Source organism: Bidens hawaiensis, unplaced genomic scaffold (genome assembly GCF_021521415.1).
Source record: "Bidens hawaiensis isolate Kalapana, Puna unplaced genomic scaffold, B.hawaiensis_p1.1 tig00059278_1, whole genome shotgun sequence".
Lineage (NCBI taxonomy): Eukaryota > Viridiplantae > Streptophyta > Magnoliopsida > Asterales > Asteraceae > Bidens > Bidens hawaiensis.
In genome coordinates, this window is record NW_027500693.1 from 7,429 (window position 1) to 26,111 (window position 18,683).

At 36.3% G+C, this 18,683-nt stretch overlaps 1 protein-coding gene across 1 annotated transcript; it reads right to left on the minus strand.

Moving 5' to 3' along the window:
• Positions 1 to 390, minus strand: LOC143602642 (uncharacterized). The gene has a single exon (XM_077079680.1). The coding sequence runs from the start codon at positions 388 to 390 to the stop codon at positions 1 to 3; it is 390 nt and encodes a 129-aa protein (XP_076935795.1).
• Positions 391 to 18,683: the final 18,293 nt, after the last annotated feature.

The window sequence follows — 18,683 nt, forward strand, 5'->3', positions numbered from 1 at the left end:
CTAGAAATCTCCGTTGAACTCCTTGATGTTTCTTTTCATGTTTGATCCATTGTCATAACTTTGACCGCGCATATCATCAATATCAAGACCAAGAGACTTTAATTCCTCAAGTGTAATATCAAATATTCCTTTGCCAGTGGTATCATCAGCAATCAAAAAACCTAAAAAAGATTCCTCAACTTTAACAAAATTAGAGTTGAAATCGACATACCTCACTATTAAAGACATCTGTTCTTGGTGGCTTGTATCTGGGGTGCTATCAAGTATCTTCTTCATGATTTCTGATTTAAGTTGTTGAGCTAGTAAAGAGATTAACTCATTTTTGATAATATGGCCGATATAATGCACATGAATTTCATCACTTGTGATACGCCGCACGTGTTCTTTCATAATCGAGTCAAACTCTTCCACATCTCAACCAATCCTAAAAAAATTCCATTATCTTCTTGATATAGCTTCTCATTTGTCCCACGGAATGCCAAAGTTTTTTTACCAAGAAACTTCACGAATGAAATAATTCTCAAAAGGACTTGTTTTCAATAATCTCTTTCTTTCTTAAATTGCTCGTATGCTACTTTATCAATTGTTTCGTTAACTTTTAATCTTTAGCGCATTTCAAACCAACTAGCCATATTCTTCAAATGCCCTAAACTAAATTCATGTTCTTTAAGTCTAGTGGTAGCATGTTGCCAATCCCTATAGCCTTCACTATCCAATTGACCTTTTGGAAGCCCCTTTTTAATAGCTTACAACAAAAATAGAAAACTTTGTCAAGCTCTTTCGAATACACTAGCCATTCTCTATCACAATTCTCCTTATTTGATAAAGTTCTAGTATATAACGTGGCATGAAATCGTCTTCCAAATTTATAATTAGGACCCTTCTCAATGGACAAATCTTGTTTTGGACCTTTCTCTATCAAAACATTGATCGAGTTTGGATGAAGTCCACCCCAATTTCTTGGATCAAATATATCAATTTGGTTAACCTCAGCACCATCTTCTTCAACATTGGTACCAACATCATCTTCTTCAATAATAGCACCAACATCATCTTTTTTAACATTAGCTTCATCAACATTAGCATCAGCATTAGCTTCATCAACATTAACATCGGCATTAGCTTCATCAACGTTAGAACCTTAAGGTTGTTTTGGTAAATACTTGAACATATCCCCGGTTTGAGACTTTCTTAATTCTTCGATTCTTTGTCTCTTTTTTCGTTTTTGAAAACCGGATAAATGTTTAGGAGCCATAATTTCTGAAAAAAACATAAAAAACCAAAATTTCTAAGCAAATTCAAAAAATCAAGCATATTCAATTGTATTTTTAAACATAAATAAACATTTTTTATAACTAATAATAAGCATAATCAAGTAATATGAATCATAAAGAATTGCAAACTTACAATACAACTTAATCAAATAATAAATTACTCAATCAACAAATCACACCTTCTTTCCTTCTGAGTTCTGTCGGCAAGAACAATTGAACAAAGCCTTCAACCCTTCTCTAGTTCACTCAATCACCGTTCGCTGCTCTAAAACCCACGAACCTCAATGTTCGAATGTTCGCAGCCCCCTGATTCGGATTTGGAAACTCTACCGTATAAGTCAGAGGTCGTGATTCATGAACTGATTCAAATAATTGGAATTTTAGATGCGTATTGTGTAAGTTTCAGCTACTGTGGGCCTGCTTATAACCATAATATATAAAATATATTAACAGGACTTAAAAAAATATGGGCCTCCATAACTATTGGGCCTTGCACCAATGCCTACCCTGCACATGCCTCCAACCGGGCCTGGTGCTCTCTATCCACTCACCACAAATGCTTCGGCTGCAATCGCTTGTATTGTTTCGAATAAAGACTCCTCGTTTTGGCCCAACCGTCTTGAACACCTGGGATAACCTGTCATGTAGTTCCTTCGTTCTCATAATTTCATTTCATGTAATAAATTACAATTTCCATTTATCTGTCATGCTTGTTAGGTATCTAAGCATAAATGGTTACCATTTTCTGATTCTATTAATCGTACTTTATTACCGTTTGCCATTTTACATTGCGATTTGTGGACTTTAAAAATGCGTTTTTCATGACTATTTGCAAGAAACGGTTTATATGTTCCAACTGCCGAGGTTCGTCTCGTCAACGCAGCCCAAGCATGTTTGCAAGCTTAATCACTACCTTTATGGTTTAAACCAAGTTTCGAGGGCTTGATATTATCGGTTTGCAACATATATTTTGAAGTGTGGTTATAAGAGTAGCATTTGCGACACCTCCTTATTTGTTTACAGAAGGGTGATCGAATGGCATACCTCTTGCTTTACGTGGATGATATCATCCTAACTGCCTCAAGTGATTCATTAGTTCAACAAATTATTTAGTCACTTTCAACAGAATTTAAAATGTTCGATCTTGGTCCACTACATCACTTCCTTGGCATCACTGTTCAAAAGCAAATAGGTGGTTTGTTTTTATCTCAGTCGACATATGCATCTGACATACTCTCACGCACGAATATGTCTGATTGTAAAAAGGTTAGTACCCCAGTCGAAGCAGGCTCTAAACTCAGTGGTACCGCAGACCCACTCATGTTGGATGGATCTTTATATAGAAGCCTTGTCGGTGCTCTACAATATAACATTATTACTCAACTGAATATTTATTGTGCGGTTTAATGAATTCGTCTCTTCATGCATGCCCCAAGCGAACCACACTTTCAGTTTCTTTAATGGATCCTTCGTTATATCACAGGTACCTTATCTCAAAGTCTCGTCATATCTCCCTCTCCATCCACAAAGCTTACGGCGTATTTGGATGCAGATTAGGGCGGGTGTCCCGACTCATGACAATCTAATTTCGGCCATTGTGTCTATATGGTCGCAAACTTGGTCTCATGGTCTTCAAAACACCTTCCTACGGTCTCTCGGTCTGGTGCCGCAGACGAATATAGAGGAGTTACTAACGCTACAGCTGAGGTTTACTGGATCTAGAACCTCCTTCTCAAACTTAATGTCCCGACTACACATGCGACACTTACCTATTGTGACAATGTCTTGACAGTATACCTTTCGGAAACTCCCTTGCAACACCAACGCACTAAATATGTAGCTCGATGTCACTCCCCGACCAATGGTGACGGGACATGCTGGGGCGTAACATATTGATTGGATAGTAGCTCAAAAGACACTAATTAAAGCGACAATAATTATTTAATTTCATTAACATTAAACAAGTACACAATTACAATAATCGAATCGTATTACGTATTTTGAATAACTATTGTAAGGCCAACTAAATGTCTCCGATCTTGATTACATCAAATACTTAACCTGTAGCATGTATAAAAATAGAGTTTGTCAACACAAATGTTGGTGAAAATACATAAGTTTGAGTTTAGATATATATATATAGATAAAATCATAATTCATATGTCAATGATAAGTGTTACAACTCCTATATAAATGTAAACAACTAAATAGATGTGGAACCGTTCCTATTGATACAAAATCAATGTACTTGGGTAAATGTATGATCATACTAGATGAGAATAGATGAGGATGAGATACCAACCACCAAACATAAAATAAACATTTAAGCACATAGAGCATAATCATAGAGCATGTAATAATCACTCATAAACATATATCGTATTGTGTTTTGAGTAGTTACGGTAATAAAACTTGAGTAAAAGTGAATAAGATTACATGCTACCCCCAAAATATAAAAGACAGACAAATAGGTATGTAAACTCACCTTGGAGATATGATAGGGGGCGTTGAGACGGATTAGTTAGTTAGTCCTTTGAGGAGTCTTGACGAATTATCATAATTAGAGTATAATTAAATGAATTGATCTAACGACATAAACGAACCAAAATATAAAAAGTAAAGGTTAATGGATTTGGGATTTATAACTATATTTTATATAATTTTATGGAAGTTAAAATAAATGCATAAATGATTAATACGTATTCCTTTTCGATAAATAATAAGAATTTAATTTAATATTATTTAAACATATATTTATTAACGAAAACTTGTTTTGAAAGTTTAGTGATAATCGATTCGTTTAGGCGAGTAACATTTTCTTTAGTTTAATTATCTCTAAAAATATATATTAGGTTTTCAAGTCGAGACAATATAAGTTTAGAAATGTGTCTATATGGTAAAGTTAAAATAAAAACCCACTTGAGTTGTGAAAACTCTAGAAACTCATTCTTAGCCGAATGTTTTTAATTAAAATTTGAAACTTGTGGTCCACAATTAAAGTTAATAAAAAATCAATCAATCAATCATACCTAGTGAAAAAATCCCACCAATAGCAGAGCTATAAGTAGTGTCTAGGGAGGGTGGGATGTAGGCACATCGTACCTCTATCCAATAGTATAGAGAGGTGGCTTCCAGAGAGACCCTCGGCTCTAAAAATCATATGTATGTGAAGATATAATAGGCAATCAAAGTTCAACAGTGATATAATTAATGATAACACTTAGTAATTATAATGATAATAGTATATAGATATATTGGGGTAATAATAATAATAATAATAATAATAATAATAATAATAATAATAATAGCATACAAAAAGAAAACTACATAGTGATGTGTGACCAAAATAAGATAAGGAGCAGCCCCTAAGGTATTACTTTCTCCCTAGAAGTCATTAACCTTAATTCTACGTCTCCAAGTATTCCTATCATCAACCATGTCCTCAGAGAGGTTTAGTTCTAGCAAATCATGCCTAATCCTCTCATCCCAAGTCAATTTAGGTCGGCCTCTACCCCTTCGCCCCTCTATAGTAATGTTTTCTACGGATCTAACAGGATTCGTTGTCTGTCTTCTCTTCACATGTTCAAACCATCTCAATCTCCACTCTCTTATTTTGTCTGATATGTTAGCCACCCCTAATCTCTCCTAAAACACATTGTTTCTTATTCGGTCTAACCTTGTATGCCCACACATCCAGCGTAGCATTCTCATCTCTGCTACCTCCATCTTTCGTGCTTGTGCCTTCTTGATGGCCCAACAATCTGTTCCATATAACATTGCAGGTCTAACTACGACCCTATAGAACTTTCCCTTTAGTTTAGTTGAGAATATCCTGTCGCACAATACACCTGTGGCTGCTCTCCATCTACACCATCCTACTTGAATTCGATGGGTCACATCACTGTCTAACTCCCCATTGCTTTGGACAAACAATCCTAGATACTTGAACTTCGTTACCTGTGGAACCACTTGCCCTTCGATGGTGATCTGGATGTCCTCATTGTCATTTGCTCCACCAAAATCACAATGTAGGTACTCAGTTTTAGAGCGGTTAATCCTTAAACCTTTTCTCTCTAAGGCTGTTCGCCACTCTTCTAATCTGATGTTAAGATCTTGTTTTCTCTCAACCACTAACACAATATCGTCTGCGAACATCATGCACCACGGGAGTGTTTCCTGAATCGACTTTGACAGCTCGTCCAAGACTACTGAAAAAAGAAACGGGCTCAACGCTGACCCCTGGTGAAGGCCTACCTCCACGGGAAAGAGGTCAGTATCCGCCACGGGCGCACAGACACTTGTAGCACTCTTGGCATACATATCCATAATTATCTCTATATATTTCCTCGTGACCCCTCTACTCTCCAGGCATTCCCAAAGCACTTGGCGTGGCACACTGTCGTATGCCTTTTCTAGGTCAATAAACACCATATGAAGGTCTTGCTTCTTCTCCCTATACTTTTCCATCAATCTTCTTATGATGTGTATTGCCTCTGTGGTGGAACGCCCCGGCATGAAGCCAAATTGGTTTACCGTAACCTGAGTTTCTTGTCTAAGTCTAACCTCAATCACTCTTTCCCATAGCTTCATAGTATGCTTAATAGCTTGATTCCTCGGTAGTTACCACAACATTGGGCGTCTCTTTTGTTCTTATAGATAGGGACTACGACGCTGCTCCTCCATTGGTCTGGCATCTTACCAGATTTGAGGATAATAACGAATAAAGTAGTTAACCACATGACTCCTTCTTCTCCCAGACATTTCCACACCTCGATGGGTATGTTGTCTGGGCCGACCGCCTTAGCCCTTCCCATCCTACTGAGTGCAATCTGCACCTCTTCCCGTGTGATCTGTCGGCAATAGCAATTATACGGTTGCTATCGTTGAGAGGTTGTGTAGTCATAATCTTCTTGGTAACCTCTCCCATTGTTAAAAAGGTTTTGGAAGTAGGTTTGCCATCTTAGCTTGATATTGTGTTCCTTAACCAGTACATGCCCATCCGTATCCTTTATAAACTTCACAGGCCCTAGATCTTGCCTTTTACGCTCCCTGGCTTTGGCAATCTTAAACATAACATGCTCCCCCTCTTTTGTTTCTAAACGTTCATACATCCGTTTATATGCTGTGTTCTTCACTTCTGACACTGCCTTCTTCGCCTCTCTCTTGGCCGTTTTGTAAGTCTCTCTCAATCTTGCTCGCTCCTCCTCATTTGTGCACCTTATAAGCTCCCTAAAACTTCCTTGTTTGTCCCTTATCTTGTCTTGGACGACCTCATTCCGCCACCAAGACTCCTTATGCCCACCTGCCTTTCCTGTTGTTACCCTGAGAGTCTCCTTTGCTACTTGAATGATCTTTGTCGCCATAGCTTCCCATATCTGAGTTGATTTCCCATCTAGTCGAATCAATGTCTACAACATGAGTTTGTCCTTAAACAGTGGAAGATTGTCGTCCTTCAAATTTCCCCATTTACTTCTTGGTGTACATTTCCTTTCTCGCTTAGTCAGCTTATTTCTGAAGCCTATATCTGCAACTAGTAGGCGATGTTGGGCCACCACTGTCTCCCCAGGTATGACTTTGCAGTCCTTCCGCCAACGTCGGTCTCCTTGCCTCATCAAAAAGTAGTCAATTTGTGTGTTGCGTCCCCCACTGCTAAAAGTGATCAAATGAGATTCTCTTTTCTTAAAGTATAAGTTTATAATACCTAGGTCGTGGGCCACCACAAACTCTAGAAGATCTGTGCCGGTCTCATTCCTATCACCAAAACCAAAGCCCCCATATATAGCTTGAAAATCACCGTTAGTCTTACCAATGTGTCCATTAAAATCACCTCCTATACAAATTCTATCACCCTTAGGTATGCCCTCTACCACTGCATCTAGGCAATCCCAAAATTCTCTCTAAGCCTATATGAGGCGCGTAGGCACAAACTACTGCAACTACTTCCTCCCCTAGTACTAATCTTAACACCATAATCCTGTCATTATGTCTTATCACCTCCATCACACTATTGTGTAGTTCCTTAGCCACTAGAAACCCCACTCCATTCCTAGCTCCATCATACCCCGAGTACCACAACTTATACCCATTACACTCAGCCCCTCTATGCCCTTTCCACTTAGTCTCCTGTAGGCATGCTATCTGAACCTTACGTCTTTTAAGCACATCTACCAATTCTAGCAACTTACCATTTAATGTTCCTACATTCCAAGAGGCCAAACGCAATATATGCTCCCTATCTTTAGCCTTACCTACACCCCTCGTTTCAGGACATGGTCTCAAGTAGGTGTCATGGTTCCTACGATCTATGATTCCAAGAGGCCAATCACACATACACAAGCAATAGGGCACCCAATCTAAATATGAAAAACATCGTATTGTAAGTCAAAGGATAGCCGGTCACACACAAGACGCACCACAAGTGCGCACCCAAAAGTGCTTAACAAAAGTCCAATGTGTGTTGATAAGATATTGTTTAGGATTAAGATTAGATTTTAATATACAAGATAATTTTTTAAATTTGAAAAATAAAAGTCTAGGTTAAAGATTATATAGTACTTTCAATTTAATTCCTAAAAGTCTTCTGCTATAGTACAACTTGTGTTTATAGAAATTTTAGGGATTTTGGATAGAGTGCATCTGGATGTTTGTTGCTAGATCATTGTTGATGATGTAGGTGGGAGCCGGAAACACTAACCAAGGGGCTGCAAACAGATTGTCGGGACACCGCTATTGAGGCGGCAAAAGAGAACGACACGACAGCGTTTATGCTTCGCGGGAAAGAAAGCGCTTTTGAATTTCCCTCTCGAAAATTGGAGGTTCGGATGTCTCGGAGACGTTGACGGTGGTGGAGACAACTGTTGTGGGGAGTACCAGCCGGGGAATAAATGTAACGGTGGAGACGAATTGGTGGAAGTGGTGGTAGGTGGCCGAAAATATGACCGTTATAGTTTGCCGGCGAGAAGAATATGACCGTTACATTTGGCCTTACGTCACTCTTTTAAGTGTAGAAGAAGAAGAAGCAGCTAGAGATGTTTTTACTTTTCTAATAAAGAAATGTAAATATAAATATAAATATAATTTTTTCTTTCTTCTGAAAACAAAAATAAAAATTAGTAAAAAATGTAAAAAAATTGCAAAACAAATTTTTTTTTAGTTTTCAATGTTTTGTATTAAATGATACAACATATATTACGTGTGAAAAAAAAACAATGTTACATAGGGTTTTCACACTCAAGTGGGTCTTCATTTTATAGTTCTTCTGTATATATATATATGTATATATATATATATATATATATATAATATATATATATATATATATATATATATATTGTACGGAAACGTCAATTGAGAACTTATTTGCAAATTTAATGGGGTTTGATTTGATAAACGAGTTTATTAGTGTTTTTTTTAAAGATATTAGCTAAATTAATTAAGAGAAATTACAATAAATAAACAATTAAGTAGGAAGAAAATAAAAAAAAAACACAAAACCGGGCCTAGGGACTCGAACCCACGCCCCAGGTCGGTTCACGAGCTTTAACAAATATGCACCAGCCAACTTGGCTGTTGACTGACCTGGTTATAGAATGAAAAAACATATGCTTATACACAGTTGCAAAATTAATCCCAAATCCTCACAAATCAAGAATCCTTCAATTAAAGATCAACTACCCTTTGTCAATAGAAATTGACAAAGGGCTTTTGATACTCGTTCAATTCGATCAAGAATCATATAACAATTACTGGGCATGACCTCAAATTGATGGACAATGAGACCTAGGTTTTCCGCGAAGAGCTGGAGATCAAAAGGGTGCTAGACGGCTTCTGTATAATAATTGGTTGAGGGTTTTGTGTCGAGGTGAGGTAAGGATGTCATGGTGCTCGTTAATTGCAAATTAGATGTGTATTTATAGCGTTTCTAAGTCAATCTGGCCGCGGTTTGAAATTATTCGATTTAGCTATCAATTGGTTACTAGTTACTATGATTAGAGTGCCGGTAGGTTGCATTTTGGTTAAAAATCGATTTGGTATGGTCAATAACGTTTATTACGTCGTGAATTATGGAGCAAGGAAGATGGGGGGAGGGGGGTCGCTGTTTCGTGATGGGGAGAGGGAGGGAAGAGAGAAAGAAATCTTTTTGATTAATTGCATTATGGTCCTTAGGCTTAGGTGGCCGGTGCAAAAGTGGTTCAAAGTTTGATAGAGGGTTATTGTTGCGTATAACTCAATAGTTCTAATGTTTTATCAAATAAACGAAACTAATGCGAGTGGCGTGTAACAAAATAAATAACCACATACAATATAAATTCATAGAATTTATTTAATAATGAACGTTCAAATAATAAATGAAACAAAAGAAAAGAATAAACGGGTCGGGTTTTGGTTTTGAAAGGAAAAAGAATAACGAATGTTACAGTATTCACAACTTTTTTGAAATTTCGTCCCAAAATTAAAGACAAGCAATAACATAAGGGAAGAAATAAGAGTCAAGAGAGAAATTTTTTTTTAATTCTTTTTCATAACGCAGATCTTCAAGCGACCCGAATAGCGCTACAAACTGAAAATATGATAAGGACACTTATATATAGGATGTATCAGCGGCGTATCCACCGTGCCCTTATCACGTCAATATTTTTATTGTTACCCAAATCACCCAAGGTTCTACGTTATGACACACCATCGTATTAACTATGAGTCTCATGCGAGGATTATGATAATTATGCGTGCACTCATAATTATTTAGATCATCGCATGATGCGCATAGTTCGTCCTGTTGTGTGGGTTCCAAAACAAGGTAAAAGAAAACTTTTTAAATCAAAATTTAAATGGAATTAATTTCTCAAGAGAAATGAAACTAAATAATTGGATGAAATTTGATGATCACAATTAACTAGTAAACAACTTTGCAAAATATAACGAATTGTTGAAGTTAACCGTTAAAAGTAATAACAACAAAATGAAATAAATAGATGAAGGAAGCTTTGAAATTAAATGATTAATTTACATATTCAATGCATAGGAGTACTTGAGATAACAACAAAATTCACGAATAAGAATTCACATAGATAGGTTCACACAACAAACATGTCACATGTTTAACGAAATAAAATATAGATGAGGCTTGAAGTTAAGATTATAAAATCGGATGAGAAAAGAGTACAATGAGAATGAGGCGAGTTTTGGGGAATTTGTGTATTCAAGTATTAAAATATCGAAATAAAATTTGTACATATGACTCATATTAGATAATTATGTACAACACATGTTCATAGTCCCAATTTCTAAAACAAAACGTTTGTAGGAAATCGGTCATAGGTAGTTCATGATACAAATGTGGTACTATTAGATAACCATGTACATCACCATGTACATAGTCCCGGTAAATAGTTAGTCATAGACCACTTGGAATGTGATAATAAATTGCGTAACAATAAATAGTGCAATAAACGACATGATAGAAATAGATGAGAGATTGAATTCAATTATAAATAAAGATGATTCTCATTCGTAACAAAACTTGAGATTTAAATGAAGTCATTACATTAGGTCTAAAATAAAAAGAACTCGATAAAATAAACATCTCTTATGTAGCATGTATCCTTGAAAGGTGAGGCTAGACTTCTGCGCACGTCCTTGAGTACCTTGAGAAACTTGGTGAACTTGAGGTTGGTTGGGTGGGTTTTGGTTGACTTAGACAGTTTTATTAGGTTGGGCTTGAATTGCTTAAATAGGTTGGGCTTGGATTGCTTGAAGCTGAGTCACTTGGGCTTGGTCTTGGATGACTTGGGTTTGATATACTTGGGCATGGTAAGCTTGATATTGAGTGGCCTGGGTTGGGTAAGATTGAATTTGGTTCATGGGTGCGAGTCTTGGGCATGCATTACGAAAATGGCTATGATCTACACAATTGTGAGTTTAGGGCGCTTGGGTAAACGGTTAAGCGGTAAAGCTTGGGGATGGGTAAGAGGTGAGGTAAATGGTTGAATCATGGGTTGGTTGAGTTCACGACATGTAGTAAAGATGTGATCAAAACGACTGCAATGAGTGCATTGACGACACTTGAGGTTAGGCGAATGATGGAATTTACACGGATCACATAAAGGGTGGGATCTTGTGTAGGGCTTCTTGGTGGGTTGGGCTTGCAATTAGGTGTGACATCCGTGGCAAAACCGAGTACACCTTAGTACTTACAAACTCGAATAAGCGTTTAACCGCTTATTGCGTAACGAACAAACGAATAACCAAACGGGTCTGGTTATGGTCCGGATATCCCGGGGTGCCATCTATAAGTGATATACGATCTATGCAAGCTAAAATATTAGTAATATGGCCTTAGTTCGATAGCAAACAAGTTAAACGAAAACATGCTCGTTTAACTACCCGCTATAAATTTAAACGAGAAAGATAGTTACAAACCAAGCATTGTATCATCCGTTAAGCCAAAAAAGACTTTCCAAATGCTTATTTGAAATGTTTTAAGCGATCCGTGAAAATATTTTTGATTTTTACAACTATATAGTATGTTTTTATAATTTTACTCAAAACTAGCCGAAAAACACTCGTTTTCGCGTTGTTTGTCGCACTCGATAAGTTTTTCGCGCCAAAAACCGAACTCGAACTAAATTTGGACTGGTATTTTCGTTTTTGGGCCATTAGAATCAGAAACTTGGGCAAAAATGGGCCCAAATTGGGCCCATAAACTTCCGATCGCAGCAGCCCCCCACCCCCCTTTCTTTTCCTTTCACATATAAACTAGTTTTGAGATATTTTTACACATATTTGCACATAGAACTTCTGGAATTCTCTTCCCCAGCCAAAACCAGTAAGAAAACTAGGTAAAAACCTTATGATTAATCGATTTTTGATTCGTTTAAACTCGTTTAACAACATATAAACATGTCCTGATTGTTAAAAATCATAGTTAACCATGTAAAACTCTCAAAAATCATTCAAAACCATAATTTGATGTTAAACATAGTTTCAAATCAGAATCATGATCTTTTTTGGCCATAAACACGGATTAAAGGGTTGAAACGGCGTTTTTACGGTTCAAAAGTTTGTTTTTGTGCACTAGCCGAAACCCTAAGTTAAGGGCTGTTATGTTGATAAAAAATTGCTTGGTTTGTGATATAGGACTTGTATCTAGCTTACATAGGAGCACAAGAGCTTGAAAATTTGATTAGAAAGGCGGAAACGAACCAAAACCGCTAAGGTAATGCTGAAACACTCGCTTACGGGCTGTTTAGGTTAAGGTTGTGATGTGCATATTTTTAGGCCTTGAAATTTTTCAGGGACATCAGGGACCATGTCATTGAGCCCCTTTTCAAATTTGGTAATTTTTTGACCATTCGAGAATATTTGGCGAATTTATTACCGAATTGGGACGTTTAATGGGGAAAAATAGTTAAAATGCTCCAAAAATTATGAAATTTTTCTGGGAACTCATATTTGATGTATTTTGATCAGATATGAATTTTGAGATCATTTGAAGAAGTCTAAAGGTGTTTTGTATAAATGCGTTCGTGCGCGTTTTTATAGCCGAATTTGGGCCGAAAAGAATATTGAACAAGCTTTTTACATTCTAGAATTGATACAGGTTTTTTTGGGACATGATTTGAGTATTCAGGAATTTTTGTGGAATTTTTGGAAATTGTTTGGGATTAACGGACGATTTTCAGGCGAAATATAGCTGATAAAATGAATTTTTATAAATTAATAAATCAGTAAATAATTCCAGAAATATTTTTATAAAAATCTAAATATTTTAATTGATAAGTGGCTAAATTTTCATAATTTAATAATTAACGGTTAATTAATTATACTAATTTGAAGATTAAACAAATTCAGTTTTTATAAAAACCGGCAAGTTCGCGACTAACGAACCTGCGGGAATATCAAAACACCAATAGTGATAAAAAAAATCATATTTTTGGATTAATTAAGTAAAAACAAACTTTTATATGAGAAACCTGGACAATCCGGATAAATTGTGCGCGTTTCTTCTTAAATCAAACTGAATAAACGGAAACGGGCCCCGAAGCTAATCCGGTACCCCAGTATGTGATCCTTCTTTATAACTTAATCATTTTATTAACCAATACATTTAACCAAGCTTATTTTCCCATAACTGTTTTCTGAACGCGTAAACAAACAACTTGGCCCAGCTGGGAAAACGGGAATCTGAGCCAAGTTCGGTTTTAAGTATTAGACATTGAACAACATCACAACCTAAGCCTATTGTCACTTTCTGGACGTTCCAGTTATACCCAAATTAGTTATACAGCCCAGTTTAGTACTGAGATTATAATAATATTAAAATAGTAATATTATTATAATATGGACTATAGGGACTAAGTGATAGCAAGGGAAACGAACCCCGTGCTGATCTCGCACTGAGTGCCTACAAAACCGTTAGTTTCATGACCCCTCTTTTCAAACTGTTTACAAACTTTTGGGGTGAAAAGCATGTTCATATGCATTTTATCTATCTGAAAACGGTTCAGAACGAAAAATACCTGAACTTTCATATATAAAAAGTCCCTACAACCATAATGATTAACTACGTGCTGATGAAAGGTGATTATTATCATTGATTGGTATATTAAGTGGAGAGAGTACGAATGACAAAACATAATGAAATTACATGTGACAATATGTTTATACAAACACGTCATGTTATGTTAGACATAACTAATTTGGGAATAATGTGGTCTGTAATGGCCATGGGGCTATTGTGGGTGAAAGGGGGCCACAATAATACTAAACTAAAGTTGAGTATGGCCTATGAGCCAAGTTCTGCTGCAACTTACTAAACTAAAGTTGAGTATGGCCTATGAGCCAAGTTCTGCTGCAACTTATAAACTAAAGTTGAGTATGGCCTATGAGCCAAGTTCTGCTGCAACTTATTAAACGAACTAACTTGATTATGAGATGAATGTTAAGAAAATAATGTGATTATGCGTATTGTGGGCGGATGGGGAGCCACAGTATTTGGTGATACGTGATAAATACTATATGTGTATATGTGTCTATATACATGCTATGTGATTAGCCATAGGAAATACTATGTGTAGAATATACTAATTATTTGCGTGTACAGTATATAATGTCTGAGTTTACGTGGAATCATTGTGGGTGGAAGGGGGACCACAGTGGTTGATGTTAACGCGGAACCGTTGTGGACGAAAGGGGGGCCACGGTGGTTGAGTTTATGTGGAACCGTTGTGGGAGGAAGGGGGTCTACAGTGGTTGGTTAAACACGGAAATTGGAAACAGGTAGTACGAACAAACAATCAAGATTTTACCGAAATTTCGAATTCATATTATAAACTTACGTGTGTGCATATGCACACACAAGGATATGGCTGTACATATTTATACAAACGTAAATACATATTTTTACATACGCGCGTACATACAAACTATGACTGTGTGGTACGCAGAATTGATTTCGTTAAACTTATGAAACTCACCAACTATTCGTAGTTGACCTGTTTTAACATGCTTTTCAGGTAATCAGATATGAGAAGTAATTTCCTGTGCGTTACGTGTCTGATTGGTGATTGATGTCGTGGGCATTTGAGTTAGAAGTAAAGTAATTGAAGAACCGGTTTGATTGTATCACCTAGTGTGTAAAAGATGTTAGAACAATGTAATATATTTTAAATTAGTTAGTAATGTTTCTTTGTGAACAATGTATTTGATACCAGTTGTATCTGTTGCATTTCCGTTTTACGCTTCCGCAATTCGCTTAACGGGGTGTGATATTAGGTCAAGACATAATTCTGGGAATTTGACTTTCTTTTGTTATTGCGGTAACGGGGTGGGTTGTTGTTGTTGTGTTTGGAGGATTCGGGCTTAGATGATTCGGTCTTGGATTCTTTGGTGGGCTCGGGTGTGGGCCTATCATTAGGCTTCTTGGAATTCTTCCGCGTCAAGGTCCCGGCCTTAACATGGTTCTCATTGAGGGTGTCGGGCTAAGGTAATGGCATCATGAAGAACCTTCGGGTCACGAATTAAGACGGAATCTTGGATTTGCATTGGCAAACCTGAGATGTACTTATCAATGGCATGCTCAAGAGGAGTGACCATATGTGGGATGAGGAGGCTTAGTTCATGGAAACGATCATTATAGGTTACATTCTCACCATTGACTTGTTTCAAGTTCCAAAGTTCTTCTTCTAACTTCTGGAGCTCATACTTCGGGCAGAACTTTTTGACCAAGAGTTGCTCGAGGTCATCCCATGGCAAGGCCATGACAACCTTACCCCCAAGAGAACGTTTCTTACCATTCCACCAGGTGAGGGCACTCAATTTAAAAACGCTTGAGACGTATGTGGTCTTTTTGTCTTCCGGGCTTGCACAATGGAGAAACACGCTTTCCATGTGCTCGAACCATTGGAGAAGGGTGGTAGCACCCTCGGCCCCTAGGTAATCGATCGGGTTAGCATTCGCGAGTTGCTTGAAAGAGCAAACATTAGGGTTCCCGGGAGTATTAGTAGCGGCATTCACTGTTTGAAGTTGAGAGATGAGTATTGGGAAGGCTTCCACGATTCCCTTCGAAATGCGAGACGACATGCTGTAGCCAGATTTGTCCGTGCGACGGTTACGGTTGATGAGGCGGGAGAAAGACATGCTACAAGGACGAAATATGAAAATTTATTAGGTTTTTGGGATTAATTGTATAACCATGTGAAAATTTATAAGGGTACAAAATAAAATTTTTATTAACCTCAAATTAGAGTATTGATAAACTTAATAATTAAATAAAGTAATAAAACTTAAGTCGAGGATAGAGACATACATGAACCACCATGAGTTTGTCCCAACAAAATGAGAGAATAATCATTTATAACAAAATAAAAAACAAAAGTTTAAACAAAAATTTCATCGTTGAAATATTCAGGTATCACCATGGCTTAATTTTCCAACAACATATTTAAAATCAATTAAAATCAAGATGAGGGAGTTCGGATGAATAGTTGTGGTATCCATGTATCTCTAAGACTTTTCCCACTCATTCTTTCAACTAAAACATCATAAGGAGGAACCGAGTTTAGCCACGTATCACAGTGAATTCGATTATAAATTAAGGTTGTGATCGTCACATGACCACGATTGATACAATGAGGGTAGTTAGGCCTGTAAATGAATCGAACATTCGGTGAACTATTTGTGAACTGTTCGGTTGGAAGTTCGTTTATGTTCTTTTAATTAATAAATGAACCAACATGAACACATACTCCGTTCGTTCATTTATGTTCATGAACGTCTGTTTATGTTCGTCTATTTATGTTCGTTTATGTCTGTTTATTTATGTTCGTTTATGTATTAATATAAAATAATTAAATATTATCTAGATAGGCCATCTGCTTAAAGGTTTTATATTTGTTAATTTATGTTCATTTAAGTGTTTTCATTTAAGTTCGTTTATGTTTGTTTGTGTTCATTTACATCTGTTCATGTATGTTCGTTTATCTTTGTTCAGTTATGTTCGTTTAGATTTTAAACAAACGAACAGAAATGTCCCTTTTTAAATAAACAAACATGAACATAAATATTTGTTCGATTAAGTGTCCGTGTTCTTTTAAATTTAAATGAAAGAACACGAACATGCCCTTGTTCGTGTTCATTCAATTCATTTACGGGCTTTCATTATTCACATTGATGAATATATCGGTTTTAATCTCTAGGCTCTGCCAATTTTTTTTGTGTTCGTTTATGTTCATGAACGTTCGTGAACACATTAAATTCCTTAATGAACGAACACGAACATAGAATCTTGTTCGGTAAGTGTTCGTGAACGCATTATTTTCTTAACGAACGAACAAGGCCTTGTTAGTGTTCGTTCGGTTGTTTACAGCCCTGAGGGTAGTTGATTCGTGAACATTTGGTGTGATACGCTTTGGCCTAATAGGTTTCACACCCACACCAAACCCTCTAGGAAGGTAACCGGGTCTCGCGGTTGGTTGAGATTTGTACGCATTGCACTTCCTTAGGTTCGTAAGCCTTGGTATCAAGGGTTCTGTGTACAAGTGTGTCCCCCTTACTGTTACTACATATCCGTCACACGAATCATTCTCAAGAAGAGGGGATTAAAAATGGTGGGAATTCTTACGGAATTTCCCAATTTAAAATAACAACTAGGGTTTTGAAAATAATTTTGAGAGTGAGGCGTAGCCTCGGAATTGTATGTGCTTTTGTTTATAAGAATAGTATCAAACCATTAAATAATATTTAAGCTACTGCAATCAATAATATAAATTAGGGTGCAAACACATAAAGGACGTGTAGGAACCTTAATCATTCTACTCGGTCGTTATATCTAACCACATATCTTATAGCCTTTGTCTCTGATACCAATCTGTCACACCCCGACCAAAGGCGGCCGAGCATGGTGGGGTGTAACGTATTGATTGAAAGTAACTCAAAAGACACTTATTAAAGCGACAATAATTATTTAATTTCATTAACATTAAACAAGTACACAATTACAATAATTGAATCATATACACATTTCTAATAACTATTATAAGGCCAACTAACTATCAAATACCTGAACCTGTAGTATGTATAAAAATAGAGTTTGTCAACACGAATGATGATGAGAATACATAAGTTTGAGTTTAGATATATATATATATATATATATATATATATAAAATCACAATTCATATGTCAATGATGAGCGTTACAACTCCTATGAAAATGTAAACAACTAAATAGATGTGGACCCGTTCCTATTGATACAAAATCAATGTACATGGGTAAATGTATGATCATACTAGATGAGGATGAGATACCAACCACCAAACATAAAATAAACATTTATGCACATAGAGCATAATCATAGAGCATGTAATAATCACACATAAACATATTTCGAATTGTGTTTTGAATAGTTACGGTAATAAAACTTGAGTAAAAGTGAATAAGATTGCATGCTACCCCCAAAATATAAAAGATAAAAAAAGGGGTATGTAAACACACTTTAGAGATATGATAGGGAGTGTTGAGATGGATTAGTTAATCCTTTGAGGAGTCTTTACGAATTCTCCTAATTAGAGTATAATTAAATGAATTGATCTAACGACATAAACTAACCAAAATATAAAAGTAAGGGTTTATAACGGATTTTGGATTTATAACTATATTTTATATAATTTTATGGAAGTTAAAATAAATGCATAAATGATTAATACGTTTTCCTTTTTGATAAATAATAAGAATTCAGTTTAATATTATTTGAACATATATTTATTAATGAAAACTTGTTTTGAAAGTTTAGTGATAATTGATTCGTTTAGGCGAGTAACATTATCTTTAGTTTAAGGAAAATTGGTTTTTATTGGTCCCAACTTTTTCATTTTTTGCCGGCGGTGGTCCCAACTTTCATTTTGGCTGGTT

Bases quoted from the DNA above. Each gene is read 5' to 3' on its own strand.
- LOC143602642 (XM_077079680.1), bottom strand. From the start codon at position 390: ATGAAAGAACACGTGCGGCGTATCACAAGTGATGAAATTCATGTGCAT.